The sequence below is a fragment of the Hippocampus bargibanti genome, linkage group LG07, assembly GCF_051943395.1.
Source record: "Hippocampus bargibanti isolate YZ-2025 linkage group LG07, ASM5194339v1, whole genome shotgun sequence".
Classification (NCBI taxonomy): domain Eukaryota; kingdom Metazoa; phylum Chordata; class Actinopteri; order Syngnathiformes; family Syngnathidae; genus Hippocampus; species Hippocampus bargibanti.
Genome location: NC_142740.1, coordinates 21,856,956 through 21,876,472, shown reverse-complemented (window position 1 = coordinate 21,876,472; position 19,517 = coordinate 21,856,956). Strand labels below are relative to the sequence as shown.

Sequence of the window (19,517 nt, the reverse complement as noted above, 5' to 3'; positions counted from 1 at the left end):
ACCAGTCTGACTTGACATGAATTTTTTACGACGTAAACAATTTGTGTCACGTTCGCTCTCAAAACGGCAGGGAAAAAAATGCACAGGTAAACGAAAATATGAAGACGAACACGGGACGTTTTTAACAGAGTAGGAGACTATATTTTTTGTTGAGCGTAAAGGCAAGCCATTCTGCCTTATCTGTCAGGCGTCATTAGCACATTTCAAAGCGTCAAATCTTCAGCGCCACTTCAGCTCACTCCACGCGAACATTGACCAGGAATTTCTCAAACGGACTGAACTTCGCAAGCACAAGGTGGTCACTTTGAAAACTCAGACCGAAAAGCAGATATATTTGTTTCCGAAATTCTACGAAGCACCCAGAGACCGTAACGCTTGCATCATGCAGGCTTGAAACATTGCACATGCTAAAAAGCCATACAACGAAGGGGAGCTTGTTAAGAAATGCCTCAGTGACGCTGTTGAAATCTTGTCTCCTGAAAACGACAAACTAAAACAAATGGTAGCAGACGTCCAACTGTCCCGCCACACTGTTGAACGCAGAATATCAGACATTAGCACCGCTATTGAATCACAGCTGCACTCTGACCTTCAAGCGTGTGAGTATTTTAGTGTCGCATTGGATGAACGTTGTGACATACAAGACAAGCCTCAGTTGGCAATATTTGCACGGTCGGTGCAAAAGGATTGTGTGATCAAAGAATAACTCCTTGATATTGTGCCATTAAAAGACAACCCGTGGCATAGATGTGAAAGAAATAATGATGGCTTCACAGATGAAGCTGCGGCTGAGTTGGACATGATCGATTTTTGTGAGGAAGACCAACTGAAACCTGCTTTAAGGGAATGGACCATTGTGTTCTGGAAAAGTGTGCCAATAGAAAAATACCCCAATGTGAAACTGGCTGCGCTTAAAGTACTGTCAATGTTTGGGTCAATGTACGTCTACGAGTCTGTGTTTTCTTCTGAAACATGTGAAATCAAAGCATCAATCCGTTCTGACTGACACTCATGTAAAAGAATTGCTTCAACAGAATGCAAGCCAGATTTAATGAGGATTGTTCAGGACAACGAATGCTAGACGTCCCACTAAGCAACATGCACAATATTGTAAAATAATAATAATAATAATAATAATAATAATAATAATAATAATAATACATTTCATTTCTGAGCGCCTTTCTAAACTCTCAAGGTCACTTTACAGTCACAGGATTATTATTATATTTTTGTTTGTGGAATTGGTTGAACTGAGTTTGTGTGTGTAAGACAGTGTTCATTGTTGGACATTTTCTTGTGGTTTTAGTACTTTAGTTGTCAATTTCTGATATATTTGTTGATTTTGTATTTAAAATGTGATATTTATAATAAATCTGTCTGAGCAGAGGTCTGCGTGTGTGAGGGATGGGGCTATGGGGTGTTCACGTGTGTCCATGTTTATGATGTGGCTCTTTACAGTAACATAGTAAAAAATGCGGCTCTTAGTCTCTGACTGGTTGGCCACCCCTGGTTTAGAGAGTTAATAACTTGGGGGAAGAAGCTGTTTAAATGTCTGCTGGACATATAGACACATGAAGAGAAATCCAATGTTCTTCCATTGGTTGACAAAAGAAACAAACAACAGAATAAATTGTGGCTTCTTGCCAACATTTCATTGCTGAATAAACCTGAACTAAACTAAACAAAATTTAATTAAATTAAACTAAACTAAACTAAAGTAAATAACGAAACCGGACACGCCTTGAGATACTAAAATAAACAAATTCTTGCAGGGTTTTATGAAAGAAAAAAAATGCTTGAAACAGGAAGAAAAGGGCTACATCGACCGGCACACTAAAATAAATTGTCGTAAGCCATCTGCTTTCTGTTTAGTGTTGAAGTTGTGACATTTGCAGTTGTGGCCCTCTTTTCCTCATAACCGCGGCAGTATGCACCTCACGTGGCACCTGCGAAACAGATGTCATTGAATCATCAATATTGCCGCAGCTTGCATGAATATTTTCCAGCTTAAAAGATCACGTTGCATGGCTGCCAGGGATATGACTTGCAACTTCTGTTTCAAAAATTAACAAACATAGTATTAAGTTCATCCTGTCTACTTGACACGAAGGCGGAAGTAGACGCCGAAACATGTCAGGTATTGTCAGGTATACACCGACAATACACTGTCTGTAAGATAAGAATCTGTTTTAAATTAATTAACAAACATGTTTCTGTTTTAAATTAATTAACAAACCTTTTGCTTACCCTTGCTCACAACAGTGGATTTTACATATACCAGTGTCTGTAATGACGTCTGCCGGGACACAACTTTTACGTTTGGCGTACAACATACAGAACGTCTCCGCCTGGGTGGCTGACAACTTTTCCAAGAAAAAAAAAAAAAAATATATATATATATATATATATATATATATATATATATATATATATATATAAAAAAAATCCTCGTCTCACCCACCATGGGTGGTGTCTGTCCCCATTTCAGCTCGGGTCCTCTACCAGAGGCCAGGAAGCTTGAGGGTTCTGCGCAGTATCCGTGCTGTTCCCAGCACTGCGCTTTTCTGGACCGAGATATCCGATGTTGTTCCCGGGATCTGTTGCAACCACTCGTCGAGTTTGGGGGTCACTGCCCCAAGTGCTCCGACCACCACAGGCACGACTGTCACCTTTACCTTCCAGGCTCTCTCCAGCTCCTCGTGTTTTCTCGTGTTCCTTCTTTCTGATGCTCCCATCACTCGGGACCGCTACATCCACGACAACGGCTTTCCTTTCCCCTTTATCTATGACCACGATATCTGGTTGGTTGGCCATTACCATCTTGTCAGTCTGTATCTGGAAGTCCCACAGGATTTTTGCTCGGTCATTCTCCACCACCTTGGGGGGTGTTTCCCATTTTGACCTTGGGGTTTCCAGTCCATACTCCGCACAGATGTTTCGGTAGACTATGCCAGCCACCTGGTTATGGCGCTCCATGTAGGCTTTCCCTGCCAGCATCTTACACCCTGCAGTTACGTGTTGGATTGTCTCAGGTGCCTCTTTGCACAACCTACACCTTGGGTCTTGTCTGGTGTGGTATATCCCTGCCTCTATGGCTCTGGTGTTCAGGGCCTGCTCTTGGGCAGCCAGGATGAGTGCCTCTGTGCTGTCCTTTAGGCCAGCCCTCTCTAGCCACTGATAGGACTTCTTGAGATCAGCCACTTCTGCTATGGTTCGGTGGTACATCCCGTGTAGGGGCTTTTCCTCCCATGATTGTCCCTCTTCCAGCACCTCATCCTCTGTTCCCCATTGACTGAGACATTCTCTGAGTACATCATCCGTTGGAGCCTTCTCTTTGATGTATTCATGGAGCTTGGATGTTTCATCCTGGACAGTGGCTCTCACACTCACTAGTCCCCGGCCTCCTTCCTTACGGCTTGTGTACAGTCTCAGGGTGCTGGACTTGGGAAGGAACCCTCCGTGCATGGTGAGGAGTTTTCGGGTCTTAACATCCGTGGTCTGAATCTCTTCCTTTGGCCACCTTATTATTCCTGCAGGGTATCTGATCACTGGCAGGGCATAGCTGTTTATTGCCCGGGTCTTGTTCTTGCCATTGAGCTGGCTTCTGAGGACTTGCCTCACCCGCTGGAGGTATTTGGTCGTAGCCGCTTTCCTTGTTGCTATATATATATATATATATATATATATATATATATATATATATATATATACAATTATTTCAATTTCAAAATCTTCGTTTGTTTTGGAAATTTCGGAATTTCGGTTTGTTTGTCAATTTGCATACTCGGCACGGCAGCCAATTAGAAGCCTGCTTTCTGCTTCCAGACTTTCCCGAGCGTTATACGAGATGCCAGCATGACGTCGTTTGTTATGATCACGTGAAGTAGACACAACAATTGTCAGCGAGTGCGATCATTGTTTTGTAAGCTTATGCCTTTCATTTTCGGTTTTGATTAATGAAAGTCTTCGCGTTTTAGTACGATGGTGATATCGTGTGTGGTTGTTGGCTGTATGAACCGTTTTGTGAAAGGATCCGGGTTACAATTTCACTAAATACCGATCACTGAAGGAAGAAAACAAACTGGTTCGTTTGTCAATTTGCATACTCGGCACGGCAGCCAATCACTTTCCCAAGCGTTATAAGGTCGTGCATTTGCATATCATTTTCCAAAGTAGATGCACAAAACCTCAGCCCCAGAAGAAAGATTCAAAAGAACCCAACAAAATGTATGACTCTACAAAACGTAAATGTACATTATCCAGTGACTGTAAAGTGTCCTTGAGAGTTTTGAAAGGCGCTTAGAAATCAATGTATCATTATTAAAAGCATCGTGGAAAGAAGAGTTCACGTGACTTGTAGCAGACGACGCAATGTTATGCCGAACAGTGTGTGGACAAATGACAACTCGAGCAAAGTCATCTGTAAGGGATATTTACGATAAATTAAGCAAGGGTGCAGTTGTGGTGGGTATATCCTTAATGAAAAAAATCCTCAATACTTACCTTGCAACAATGTTTTTTTTTTTTTTTTGCGAATAGTCGTCTTATTGTGTTTCAAGTTATGAAAAATGGGGGAGGCAACTTTATGGCCGGGCAGGCATCTTTTCAGAGTTGTCTGCCCTGGTGTCCGCTAACTTTTTGTCATGAGTTTCAGACACAGCATTTACAAATGTAAAAGTCAGTAAAAGAAAAGTTATTGGAACGCAGAATGCTGCCTGATAAATCATGATTGAGATTATTTGTTACTGTGAATATGTCATGTGCATTGAGTGTTGTCTTGGTTATGTAAGATCCAAATACTGTAGAAGCACCTATGTTAGGGTGTAAATCATGAGCCTTGTGTCAAAACAAATTGAACATCGCCAAATGTAGAGTGGAAAACCTATCACTCATGGAGTTAATTAACAACCTTTAGGTCTAAAAACACTCTTTCTATTCAAACACCACCACTTATCCTAACAGCCATTTACAGGATCTGCATTTGGACCCCATAGAACATGCACTGTGAATCGTCCCCATCATCTGCGGGTGGCTGATGGGCTGCGGTAATGGTGGTGGTGGTGGTGGTAGGAAAGGGGGTGCGGGGCGTATTTCTAGGGACAGTCCTGCACAGACCGGACACTAACCAATCGGAGTGCCCCAACATAATCCTGACATATCGGCCTACACTTAGGTGACCACAAGGACAGACTATTAGGCCCATAATAAAAGGGGACTGTATCCATCTTAGGTATCCATCATTATTGTTGCAAAGAAATTAGAACTACATTTTAAAACATCAAAACAGAAGTATGACTTCACCGTATTGGTGCCACAGAAACTTTGAGTAGCGTAATTGCTTTCCAAAGACCAGTCATTAGGATCTTTGAAGGCAAATTATGGACTTCATTTACTCCCAAAACAGCACAACAAGGTTTATATCACAGGTGGGTTGATATAATTTTTCCACTGCTTGATACAAAAGAAAAAATAGTGACTGCTGTGTTTCATGGCCTCATGATTGGATTTGATGACATATTTTACTGCACCTCACTTTTACATTAGTATCAATAACACTACTGGCAGATCAGTACCGTATTTTCCGGTGTATAAGGCCCACTGGAGTATAAGGCGCACCCCCAATGAATTGCTTTGGAACGCACTACTTCTTCAACAAAATTGAGTTAGTGGCTGCTGACAGTAGTTGTTAGACCTGTTGTGACTTAATATGACTTCACATATAAGGCGCACCTGCGTATAAGGCGCAGGGTCATCTTTTGAAGTAAATGAAGGCTTTTGGATGTGCCTTATACCCCGGAAAATACGGTACACTTGATTATTTCAAGACGTGGGATGTAATATTGTTCGAAACTCATCATCTGAGCTTCTAAAAACGAAGACTGAGAAAGTTGGCCCAGAAAGTACCTGCTGATTATCAATCAAAGTCAATTGTTGTCAGATCTCTCCATTCTTCACTTTGCAGCCAATGTGCAGCAGGCATTATGTATTTTCCAGCTGCCCATCTTAATGTGATCAAAGATGATTTCCCACAACTCTCTGCGGCCATATTTAACACAATTAATGGATATTTGTTTTTTTCCCTCTGGAATTGGGTGAGGATGGAAACGCAGACATTTGCATAACAATGGAACAGCACACAAGCTCCAAGAAAACTTAAGATCGGTTGGCTTCATGGGACCAGGAAGACAAATACAGGTACATGTGCTCTAATTGGAATATGGTTGCAGGGATCTGAGAGTTCTGTTTTCCTTCAAGGCATGTCATTTTGTTTCAAAGGCAGCATCACTTTATATGCTAATATCTAAGAATCATAATCCTACAATAATGAATTGTAAGAAATGAGCCTGATTGCCATGCAAGTGTCAGACACACACAATTCCTGCAATTAGTATTACAGTAATTATGACGTTACGCTGGACACAGATGGAAATTTGAATGCCTGGGTGGCGTGTGCGTCGATTAATACGTAGAGGGTGGAGGTTGACAACAAAAGGGTGGGATGTGGCGATGGTGGAGGGAGCCTTAGGGAGTGAGAGCTTCAGATCAAGCGCAGAAGCGACAGAGCAGAGAGCAGAACATTGTTCACACTCCGTTCAGGTCAACAAATTCAGGACAAGGTAAGGCACTAATGATGACATTTAAGTCATTTAATTTACGAAAATTCATTAAGACTTAAGACACTTTGGTTAGCATTAGTTTCCAGGTGAAAGAACCAGATAATGATGATCTCTACGAGTAAGGCATTTGTTTTAGTTCTCGGTCAGATGTTAATTTGTTGGGAAAGTGATCTTTAATGTACATTATTCCGCTGCCGTGATCAAGGCAAGGTAGAAACAGAAAATAAAGTCTTTAAAATCATCTCAGATATTTTTAAATATGCTCATGATCAAATCTTATCATACATATCTGGTTTCAAGAGTTATGTGGAGGTGAGTTGCAAGCTGCTGATTCCAGATTTGTTCAATTTAGAAGCATATTTTCCCAAATGAAAACCATAAAAACTGATCAGGAAATGTTTCAGTCAGAATCTACATTTGTGTCAAAGCAATTTAGTCACTATTATTGGGTGAAACATACGGAATACTGAACAGTGTACCACTATTATGATGGAATATTACATTTGCAATTATCATGACATCTTTCTGGTTTTCTACATCAGAATCAGAAAGCCTTAATATGTCACACAATGGGGAAATTAGCAGTCCACAGCAGCAATTTGAAAGGGATGGGGCAGGGGGCGAAATGACAAAAAAAACTAGATATTCTAAGCATAATAAAAACGCCAGAAGACTAAAGTGTATACTGTAACTATGCAAAAATATTTCATTAAAAAACTATACATAGTGCAAGTAACACAGAAAAGGCATATTGATATACGTATGTAGATGTATTGCATCAACATAAGGTGGCTGTACTATTTACAGTACCAATCTGTTTTTTTTCCATGTGATTATTAAGAAGACCTCTAAGTTAGACCTCTTCTGTTATTGCATAAAATGAACCATTTCATGGCCAGTGGTTAAAAAAAAAGCAGATAAAAATAAATAAATAAGTCAATCAATCAAAATCCAATCAATGTTAGTGTGAAAAATAACTTCATCCACAAATTCTCATAATATATCATTTAAAAAGTATTATGAAATTATCAATGTTGGACTACAGGAGACTGAAAAGTCCATTGACTGAAGCAAACTTCCCCACCATTATCCTTCGATGTTGACTGAGCTAAAGCCTCGAGAGTAAAATGAGGCAACATTACCTTTGAGGTGTGTTTAATCTATACAACATTCAATTTATTGTATGACATGGCATTGACGTTTTTGAAGTTTTTTTATTTTTGTTTGAGGAGGCGGGGATTGATGGGTAGGGTTACTTACACGATGTATACCCTCTATTATAAGTGCCTTCAGATTTGAATTACATTGCTCTGTCAAAAAGAGTAATGTAGCGTTTCAGCAGATATAAATTATCTTTGCCTGCCAGACACACCGAAATTCCCGCAAAGGTCTGGATTTGTATTCTACAATGAATTTTCATGGGAAAAGATAACCCAACAAGAAAAAATAGAGTGGAGACTCGGCATAAGGAAATACAAAAAGCATCAATTATACATGCAGAGCTATTCCGTACACTAATCCTATCTATTGACATTTTAAATTTGCTAGCGTGCCAGAAAGCAAAAAGTAAAAGATGCAAAAGGAGCAAAATCTTCATCTCTGTTAAGATTCGGTTCCAATACCGCACACTGTATACAAGTACAGTATAATAAAGATAATAAAGATAATATTGGCGAATGCTTAGGGTGCTCTGGCTTCAGAGCTGTTTCCACCGCAGAGTGAATGGACATGAAAAATCTGGAAATTTAAGCTTCGTCCAGATGAAATCTACAGCAGCGACATGTGCACTTTTCCCGCGCAACCTTAGTAACTATGCTATGAATGAGTTGTCTTTCCAAACTCACACTTATCAGTAAAAATAGACAAATCAACACTTCACGAAGGGTGTTACTGTGTTCATCCCATGCATTCACACGTCAAAATTGTCTTTGAATAATTTTCATCCCAAAACACCTCACAGCACATTATGAGTCGCTGGAAAGTCGCTGGAGCAGTTACCGTGCCGAAGATTTCTGTGATTTACTGTAACAAGTAATGACTTACAAAAGCGGATACATAGAAGTTCTTTCAATCAGAGGAGCTTTGCCAATAATCAGTCTTGTTTGCTCCCAAACTTCGCAGTCCCCAAACTGTCAATGTGGTGTTCCACTCCGAAGCATTGAATAGACATTAGTGAAAGAATTGAGATCAGGTTGACCTTGAAGCAAGGTGACTCCATCAAATCCAAACAGTTTCATAGTTGGGGCGAAATTGTTGAGCATTATTATTTGCTTTAAACGCCCGTCTTCCTTAACTTAAATTGGCCGGCTACATTTCTTCTTCTCTGACAGCGGCCACTCCATTAGACCGTGCATTACACTCTGTTGCCAACAGACCGATCACCGATATTTTTATATACAGTAAAGTCTCGTTATATCGATATTCAAGGGAGTCCGAAAAAATATCGATATAACCGGGACTATCGATATATCCGACCCTGTTTGCATGTAATTTTCTCCGTGCGTGCATAGAAATAGCATCGATATAACCGGGACTATCGATATATCCGATATCGATATAACGAGACTTTACTGTATATATATATATATATATATATAACTGGCTACTTTGCAAAATGCCTACTAATTCTATCTTCTCAGCAGCAGCAACACTGCTGCATGTTACATTCCATAAATACAGACAAATGATAGTGTCCTCGTTCAACGTGTTCTCTCGATAAATGTTGGTGAGGAGTGATTGCCAGTGTATACATTACAAATATAATTATATTTTCCTTTGAGGATTGAAATTTAATTATACTTTACCCCTAAATACATGAAATCAGGTGAGATGCATTAGCATTCTTTGCTTTACGAGCTTAAAAAAAATAACAATAAATCAAAAATGGAAAAATAAAAATATCCCATCAAACATGCACCACATGCCCACAACATTTTATTAAATAATCATTTCTTCATGATGAAATTATGAATGCGACTTTCATCTAGCGAATGCTCGAATGACCACGATAATTCCACCAACCACGTTACTGTGCCCTTAATGCATAACATCTGAAAGATGCCCTGCTTTCTTCTTGGTGCGCATTTGGAAGTTCTAAGTAGTATAGCTAAATGACCACGTGCGGCTGGCAATGAGATTGCAGATTAGTAGAACACATGTAGCTTGACGATAATGTAAAGGCCACTGGTTTGAGTCACAATAAAAGAGGATGAAACATTATTAAAATCACTGCTGCCCTTGAGCAAAATGCAGTCACAACCCAATTTGTGGCACCAAACAATAATATCCATCCACGCATCCATTTTCCCATCCTCTTATCCTCACAAGTCGTGGGGATGCATAATCTATCCCAGCCATCTTCAAACAGCAGGTGGGGGACACTCAGAACGGGTTGCCAGCGAATCACAGGGCACACATAAACGAACAACCACTTGCACTCACACTGACACCTGGGGAAATTTTGGAATGTTCAATTAGCCTGCCATGCAATATTTTCGAATGTGGGAGGAAACCAGAGTACCCCGATAAAACTCATGCAGGCACGGGGAGAACATGCAAACTCCACACAGAGGGGGCGGAGCTAGAATTAAACCCAGTAGATCTCCACTGTGAGATCACCTCGCTAACCATTTGCCCACAGGATGAAAAGGTTTCTTCAGCCGTCAAAGAAGTACAGATAACGGCTAAAGAAACCTTTTCATCGAGGGACCACTCCTGTACGACCGAGAGCTTACACAGACATATTGGCCTTCAGGGCCGCTAAAACAATAAATACTATTAAAAAACATACATTGGAAAGATTTTCTATCTTGACCGGAGAGACATTTCCTAAGGTAAAATTAAATTGCCAAACACTTTAACCTTAAAAATATATTTATTTGGCCAGGAAAGCAAATTGGTTTATTAAGTGCCCCAATGGGGCAGGTTGCATCATTCATGGCAATAAAAATGATGAGTCACATCCGGAATTTAAATCCCTAAAACAGCCCAATCAGCGGGGATCTACAAAAGGGGTTAAATACAAAAGCAAAGACATTTTCTTCATGTCTTGAATGCATTTGTTAAAAGTGGCTTAAAACAAGATGAAGGGGACACCTACCAAGCTGTATCCTATTTAATAATGTACAGTGTTCCATGTAAATGGCCACATCGAAACATATTTGGAAACACATCATGCATTGGGAATACCGCAATGGAGATAATCAGGTTACATGAAAGCCCAGAAAGAACAGCTTGGATCAGATGGCAATTTCAAGTCATTTGTTGCGTCACACATCAAACTCTTTACATTCACTCCGCCTGCTCTTCTCTCTCACCCTTGAGATGCAATTCCATCAAGACAACCCGAAATTTGAATTGGGTGTTTTGGAGATTGCTTGAAAAATGTTGCACAAGAATGAAAATCAGCATGTCATCAGCGTGGCGGTAGTGTGGGGGTTGAATAATGCAGGCTTGATTCTGTGGCGTATTCTATGTGTATGGGAATGTATGTCCAATGCCTTCAGCGGTAAAATGCACCTTAGCGGATTACCCAAGACTGCCAATTTGTCTCCAGGCAAAGGAATGCTTCAAACTGTTCTCATGTACCATCAATAAGTGTTATCGATTTGGACCATACTAAGCGGTCATGCTCAGCGTGTATCTGCCATAGTGTGAAAATCGTTTCAAGCACGTCAGAATAAGAAGTTGCCCGCCAGTCAGCGCTATTGTGTTTTAATTTCTGGTTCTGACCTTGCTGAGTCATAATGTATCCACTTTGAACCGTTACCCACATTATCCCGGCTGAATGGGAACTAACGGGATCATGCTAAGATAACATGTTCCACAACAGCAATGAGATTTGGTTTGGTTAGATGGTGGTAGGTAAACTGTTGTTACAAGTTGCGGATCCACTCTTATGGGGCAATAATAATCGCCTTTACAAAGCAAAGAACCTGCTACTGACAATATAATTAATTACTAGGTTGTGTTAAAGTGCTCTATACATAATATTGAGTTGAGGTGAGTTGAAGAGCAGTAAAGCAAGAAAAAAGATGAAGGTGGAGAACCCGTGCTAACCCAAATGTTAATGTGACCAATAAGGATATTCTTGAATTTTCAAATCGGTCTTCTGGCTGTTCCGTTCAACTCCATTTTGTCTCTAATAATTTAACGCAAATGGATGTTTCATGTGATTCTTCACAGGTACTACTTGCTCACGTCAGCGGAACAAGATGAACCTTGACATCAATGGCAGTTACATGCCTATGGAGAACACAAATTTGACACTGAAAGAGTTTCTGGAGAAATATTTGGGACCCCGTCGTTCACCCATGTTGCTCCCTATCTTCATAAATTACCTGATCATATTTTTGGTCGGCGTATTTGGCAACGTGCTGACTTGCACAGTCATCGCCCGCAACAAAGTGATGTGGACGCCAACAAACTACTACTTATTCAGCCTGGCAGTGTCAGACCTGCTGGTGCTCCTGCTGGGCATGCCACTGGAGCTGTACGAGATGTGGCAGAACTACCCTTTCCTCTTTGGGAAGGGAGGATGCTACTTTAAGATTTTCATATTTGAGACGGTCTGCTTGGCATCCATCCTCAATGTGACGGCACTGAGCGTGGAGCGCTACATCGCCGTGGTGCATCCGCTACGAGCCAAATACGTAGTGACGCGCACCCATGCCAGGCGGGTCATTTTCACCGTGTGGGGTATGTCTGTTTTATGTGCACTTCCCAACACAAGTCTGCATGGGATTTCCTTCCTGACCAGTAACTCCACCAGCCCTGACGGGCCACACAAAGTGGCCATCCCAGATTCCGCCATGTGTACCCTGGTGAAGCCTCAGTGGATATATAATCTGATCATCCAAGTGACTACCTTGCTATTTTTTTTCTTGCCCATGCTCACCATTAGTGTTTTGTACACACTTATTGGGCTGCAGCTCAAACAGGAGAGGATGCATCAAGCGATGGAAGCAAAGGCAGGCGTCACTGAGGACAGCTTCTGCAGCGCCCGCACTCAGCAGCAAAAGGCCAGACGACGGCAGGTCACCAAAATGTTATGTATGTTTCAGCAAATGTGTTACATTTTCTAGCGAGGGCTTTGAGCATGCTATTTTTTTTACATTATTTTTTTTATAATTGTGTACGTACCAGTGGCGGTGCGTGCATTTCACACCTAGGCCTTCAGTGAAGTCCTGCTTAGTCCGACTTGAACAAATATCCCTCGTAATACCATAATTTATGACACAACGGCTGGAGATATCATTTACAAAAGCACACGCACGCAATACTGGGCGTGGCATCACCTTAATCGTCTACAACACAGGCTATTTTCCGGAGCAATTACACATCAATAAATCTGCATCAGCAATTAGAACTTGTCACGATACGTGATACTGCAAACACTTAAAAATAAAAGGACATTTAAAATCATTTGTCCACAAAGTTTTATTAAGTCCACCAAGAATATGCAATCTTTAACAAGATTTTACGCTAAATTGCTTGACACATACAAAATGTCAGTTTAATATAAGAAAAACAACAAGACGTTCACAAAATGAACTATTTGTTGAAAATAAAAGTAAACAAATCTTTTTCATTTGTTCTTGAGAATAGGCCTACATGCGACAGCGAGTTGTCCTCTCCTTCAGCCATTGTGGATTAAAAAAGCGAGTAGATATACTTGGTTTTTCTGCTAAAGTTTCCGGGTCTGATCTGTTGTAGCTTGGTTGATTTGCATAGAGCTGCCTCCGCTGAGGGCTGAGGTAAAGTGAGTATCCAATCACAGGACACATACATGTCATGTTCAATGCGAGGCCCTCTAGCTGGCCTTACTGTGACAACTCGTGATCTGATTGGCTATCGCAACTACATATCAACTACATGTGCCCGTTCATGTACAGCGCACAGACGCCCTCACTGTTGATTCTGAAGGCGCCGGTCAGATTTCATACAGCCTGGCGACACAAGCTATCTTAATTCTGATTGGATTAAAAACTCTGACCTAAATCTACAACACTGAAAGGAGCATAACCAAATGTATATGATATAACATCAAGAAAACAGTATGTAGAATAATTATATATATATATATATATATATACAGTAAAGTCTCGTTATATCGATATTCAAGGGAGTCCGAAAAAATATCGATATAACCGGGACTATCGATATATCCGACCCTGTTTACATGTAATTTTCTCCGTGCGTGCATAGAAATAATATCGATATAACCGGGACTATCGATATATCCGATATCGATATAACGAGACTTTACTGTATATATATATATATATATATATATATATATATATATATATATATATATATATATATATATATATATATATATATATATTTAGAAAAAATACATTTTTAATGAAATTGACTTTTATTATAATTATGATAATGATGTCTGATTATGTTAGGCCAGCGGAGAAGGCCTTGCTGGCTCTGACGGCCCACCACTGGTACGTACTTGGGAAATGATTTATTCCACAGGTGTCAAACTCAAGGCCCGCCACATATTTTTTTCGCCCGCAAAAGCAAATCAAACTTCAAATTCCATGATGCTTGCTAAAATCCTAACCAAAATTTCATATTTTTGGATGTAAACCACAATAACAGTCATTATTCTTTACTTCAGATTTGAAAACTAGTTATTCATTAATTTGTTGTGTGCTCTATATGTAATATGTGGAGGGGATCAACATTCTGATGGCTTCCCCAAATTCATAACGCCCCTCGAGAGGAAACCGTAACTACAATGAGGCCCACTGCAAAAAAACGACTTTGACACCCCTGATTTATTCAATGTTTGCACTTGGAGAAGCAGGCGCAAATATGAACACTCACTCAAATTGATGTAGAAATGGATATACAAATCAAACATCTCATGGGTTGCACCAATCAAATTTGTTTTGCAAAATTGTGGTTCATTTTGCACCATTCTGCCAGGAGATTAAAACTAGAATGAAATTTATGATTATTATTATTATTATTAGTGGGTTCTATAAACCAGCACTTTAGGTGATGATGACTCCCTTTGTTTTCTCAAAAGATAGGCGGCTGTTCTTCTGTTCAAAGCCATAAACAGCAAATTATGAGATACATCATCAATTCAGCAATGCCATTTTGATGGTTCTGGATAGAATTGGAGCCAGTGGCGGGCCGTGGATTTCATCACTAGGCCTTCAGTAGTGCTACGTCTGAATCAATCCAGACTGTGTTGTGTGATTTACTACAAGTTCACTAGAGGGCACCATTAGCCAGGAAATAACTGACTGACCTTTCTTTATGTCTTGAAAATGGCTTGAACAGTAAATCTTCAACCAAATCCATTTCTTCTCCTTCTTCAGCCACTGTGGGTCGCCAGTAATTTCTTATGACTAGCAGTTAATTATACTATGATTGGATTGATTGACTATCCAATCATGTGACTAGCCAATTTTAGTTTGTGAGAACTGTGACGTTTTCAGTGCCTTCCAGCAGGCCTTGGTTTGCCAACTAAAAATCTGATTGTTTAAAGCAACAGTGTCATCGACACTTATTTTATGCTCCAGGGCCTGCAAAACTGATTGTGAAGGCATCCAGGTAGGTTTCTGACCCTGGTATCAAATGATGGCTGAAATATGATTGGTTAAATGCTTAAATACAAAAACACACACCTGGAAGCAGCGCAACAGCGGAAAAGTGATGAAAGTATGGAAGAGGATTAGGGTCACAGAACAAAACAAAGGTTGGCAAGATTCTCACTTTGAATTCTGACTTTAGACAAAATTCTGAGATGAAAGTGAGAATTTTGCCAACCTTTTTTTTCTTCAGTGGCCCTAATCTTCCATATGAAAGGAAAGAGAATTTGGAATTCATGGTCAAAATATAATTAACATCAGTCCGTGATTCAGATATTTATAGGCCAGCGGAGAAGGCTTTGCGAGCCTAGACGGTCCGCCACTGATTGAAGCTAACTTGGAGCCAGTCAAAAGGAGGAGTCATGCGAGCGAATGTAAACCCTCTTTGTGTAGTCACAAATAATATTGGCTTATTTTTTGAAAACTGTTGAGCATGTTATCTACGACCCAACTACCCTCATTCAAATGAACACGATGATGCATTTTCATGGTAATTACTTAAATTGAGAATTCTTTCATGACTTGAATAATAAATACCCATGAAAACCACTTCTCATCACATTATTTTCACAAATCAGTGCACCGTGGGAACGCACTGTCATTTAGAATTGTGATCTATTGAAAGTCGCTGTGTGAAAAAAAATGAACCCGGACACACATGATTTTTACATACATGCGTATGAACATTCACGGGCATTTATTAGTGGTTGAGGCCCAAGAATATCCAGGCTGGGCAAACACAATTATCAGCACCTCAATTATCTTTCTTTGCCCTTTTGACTACCACTCATCTGAATGTTTTCATCTCTTTTTTGTTTATTTATTTGTAGTTGTTTTAGTGGTGGTTTTCGGGATCTGCTGGGCTCCGTTCCACACTGACCGCCTCGTATGGAGTTTCATCACAGAGTGGACCGACAGCCGCCGGCAAATCTTCGAGTATGTGCACATCCTCTCTGGAGTGTTCTTCTACCTCAGCTCAGCGGTCAATCCAATCTTGTACAACCTTATGTCCACCCGCTTTCGAGAAATGTTCAAGGATGTCATGTGCCACCGGCCGCACAACGCCATCCCTCGAAATTATTCTTTAAGTGTCACTCGAGTGACGCTGCGCAGTACCCTGAATGAAGTGCCCCTCAGCTGTGGAGCGAATGCATTGGAAGGGGAGGCAGAGGATGGAGAGGAGGCGGTGAAAAAAGATGCCACTTTCACGTGTTAAGCTCTGTGATTTTTAACCAAGGTTTAAAACACGAGGATAGATTGAGAAGGAAGAATCAACTTCATTGACGGTGATTATGCTCGTTCTGTTCTTGTACTAATTGTTTATTTGAGGGGGCATTTGTATTTGTCCTCTATTTGTCAGATGTCTACAAATACAATGGAGTGCCCCCCCCCCAACATTCATGTTTGCCGTATTCGATTTTTAAATCTGTGCGAGAATTAGCTTGTCTTGCATTTTAATTTGCTTGGTGTTTCTTATTTTCTATTGGTGTTCAGACTTGTAGACTTGTCCAGACAGATTTTGTAGCCATATACATATGTGGACAAAATTATTGGTACTACTCGCTCAATGAAAGAAATAATGATTACAATAAATGCAATGAAGTAAAGGAAAACTAAGACATTGGTTGCTGAATTGTACTACAAGAATATTAGAAACTAAATAAGCCTGGACAAAAACATGACCATGTTTTACAAGGTTTTGCATTGACTTATGTACAATGCTTACAGCGACTCTCGTGTGAAATCATTGAAAGTGTAACTAAATGTCTTGTTTGTGTAATTGTGTATGTAAACGTGAATACAGTATTTTTAAACACCATGAACAGTTAAAAAATGCAAATGAAATTGCGCTTTTGAATCCCAGCACAAATCAATAAGTGGTTTTCATCGATATGACCAAACTCAATAATCATTTGTTTGTGTTTGTGTGTGTGTGTGTGTGTGTGTGTGTGTGTGTGTGTGTGTGTGTGTGTGTGTGTGTGTGTGTGTGTGTGTGTGTGTGTGAGCGTGTGCGTGCGCGCATCTGTGTGCTAACCTGTTTTTTTACAGCTGTGGCCGTTGTGAAAGAGCCAGGTAAATGTTTTTGTGTTGTATTGTATTTTATGTTTGACAATACAAATAAATTATTCAAATGAATTATGAAATTAGTGTCCACACAAATCTATTGTCCTAATTATCATTAAAAAGTATACATCCATGTGTGTGTCTGTGTGCGCGTGTGTGTGCGTGTGCGTGTGTGTGTGTGTGTGCGTGTGTATGTGTGTGTGTGTGTGTGTGTGTGTGTGTGTGTGCGTGTGTTTGTGTGTGTGTGAGTGTGTGCATGTGTGTGTGTGAAACTGAGCGCAATTACAGTTTCAAGGTCAGATATAAACTAATAGAATCCAATCTGCCATTGGGGACTGGTCATAAATGATGCATATAAACACACTACTTATTGATAATGACAGTAAGGAGGGCTGACAATGGAATTTAAATATGAAGCAGATGGAAGTTGGGTGATGTGAATTGAAAATCACAGAGCAGCTGTGGGTGTCCAGTATGACAACGGTGGTGGAGGTTGCGGGGGCATTCTCAATAATAAGGGCGATAAGGGGAGAGAGAAGGCGCATACCTAAAAAGAGTGAGTTTACCGACTGTGCCCACCAAAACTATTAAATAGCTGGGGATGAAAGTATCCATGCAAGAAAAAACATCCTTACAAGTAGTAAAGAACATTTCATTAGGCAGTGATTCTGAACCTTTTTCGATGGGATGCCACACACACACACACACACACACACACACACACACACACACACACACACACACACACACACACACACACACACACACACACACACACACACACACAGCATGGATTGCCTTCTTTTTAAGCCTTTTTTGTGATATAAGCCATGCTTAACCCTCATATTATGTTAATGGATCAATTTTATCCGTTTCCATGTTTGTCTTGACTAAAGCACTGGATATCATTTCCTTTTGCTTTCTTGAAAACAGTTCTAAAATACCCCATCACTTTATTCTTTTGTCACTGTTGTTGTCCGGGCTCCATGATAATTTGACGGACAATTTGAAATTGATTTGATCAAGAACTAAAGCAAGTTTCGTTCAAATCAAAATGTGATTTGACATTGTGTAACTTAAGGGTAAACGTTTGCTGATTATGAGATGCTAAAATATATTCTGTTAACTATACGCCAAATATCAGTTCACTTTAAAGTACAACCGACGTCTCCGGACAAGTTGTGTCCATAATTTGTAAAATGGCTTCAAATTACTTCTACTGAGCGTATTTTACAAAGATTCCACCGCATACAGCTATATTTTACTGAAGGAATTACACTGAAGGAACGCCCCTTACCGAAAAAAAGACACATTGTAGCAGTCCTTCCATCACGTCAATGTATTTTGCTGTACTTGTTTGGTCTGAAAACCTCGTGTTGCACCAAAAAGCCGCCAGAAGAGGGCGACCAAGCTCCATGGAAGGAATTTATCAGCCTGTGGAACCGGGCTGATTAATTCATTACAGGAGGTTGGATGCCATTTTCTGCCTCTTTTTGGGTGATACATTCCTCCCTAATGTTACCTCACGGAATAAATTCTTTAATCAATTGCAAAAATGTATGCTTTCCTCTTCAGAACTACAGTAAAGTCTCGTTATATCGATATCGGATATATCGATAGTCCCGGTTATATCGATACTATTTCTATGCACGCACGGAGAAAATTACATGCAAACAGGGTCGGATATATCGATAGTCCCGGTTATATCGATATTTTTTCGGACTCCCTTGAATATTGATATAACGAGACTTTACTGTATTTGAATCATATTCATAACTGGATGTGTAACAAGAAAGCATATTCACCGAATCTGAAGCCATTGTTTTGATTCTCCAGCAATGCAAGACGTCTTGGCGTGACGTCACAAACTGGGGGCGGGACTTTCTGAAAATGCCCAATTCGCAGCTCAATTTTTTGCCGATTTTGGACACTTTTAAGTCAGGGGTCTCAAACTCCGGTCCTCGAGGGCCGTAGTCTTACATGTTTTCCAAGTCGCCCTGTTGCAACGCACCTGAGGCTGGTTTGCCAAAGATGTGTTGCAACAGGGAGACCTGGAAAACATGTAGGACTGGAGTTTGAGACCCCTGCTTTAAGTCATGTTTATTGGTGTTTTGCATTTGAATGAAAATATCAGCCTGCGTGTTTTGGGTATTTTAGATGCTATAAAACCTTTTTCTGATGTCAGTTAGGAAACAAAAAAGTGACGATTGTTTAA

The 19,517-nt window shown here is 40.2% G+C and overlaps 1 protein-coding gene across 1 annotated transcript; it reads left to right on the top strand.

The window, feature by feature from the left end:
- The first annotated feature begins 6,510 nt into the window (after positions 1–6,510).
- Positions 6,511–18,465, top strand: nmur1a (neuromedin U receptor 1a). The gene is made up of 3 exons (XM_089000789.1): positions 6,511–6,617; positions 11,802–12,668; positions 16,069–18,465. Exons 2-3 carry the CDS (start codon positions 11,831–11,833, stop codon positions 16,452–16,454), a joined length of 1,224 nt encoding a protein of 407 aa, XP_088856915.1. The 5' UTR covers positions 6,511–6,617; positions 11,802–11,830; the 3' UTR covers positions 16,455–18,465.
- The last annotated feature ends 1,052 nt before the right edge of the window (positions 18,466–19,517 follow it).

Excerpts from the sequence above, each read along its gene's own strand:
- nmur1a (XM_089000789.1), top strand. The coding sequence starts at position 11,831 with ATGAACCTTGACATCAATGGCAGTTACATGCCTATGGAGAACACAAAT. Across the intron at positions 12,669-16,068 it reads GCAGGTCACCAAAATGTTAT|TTGTTTTAGTGGTGGTTTTC; the intron begins GTATGTTTCAGC and ends ATTTATTTGTAG.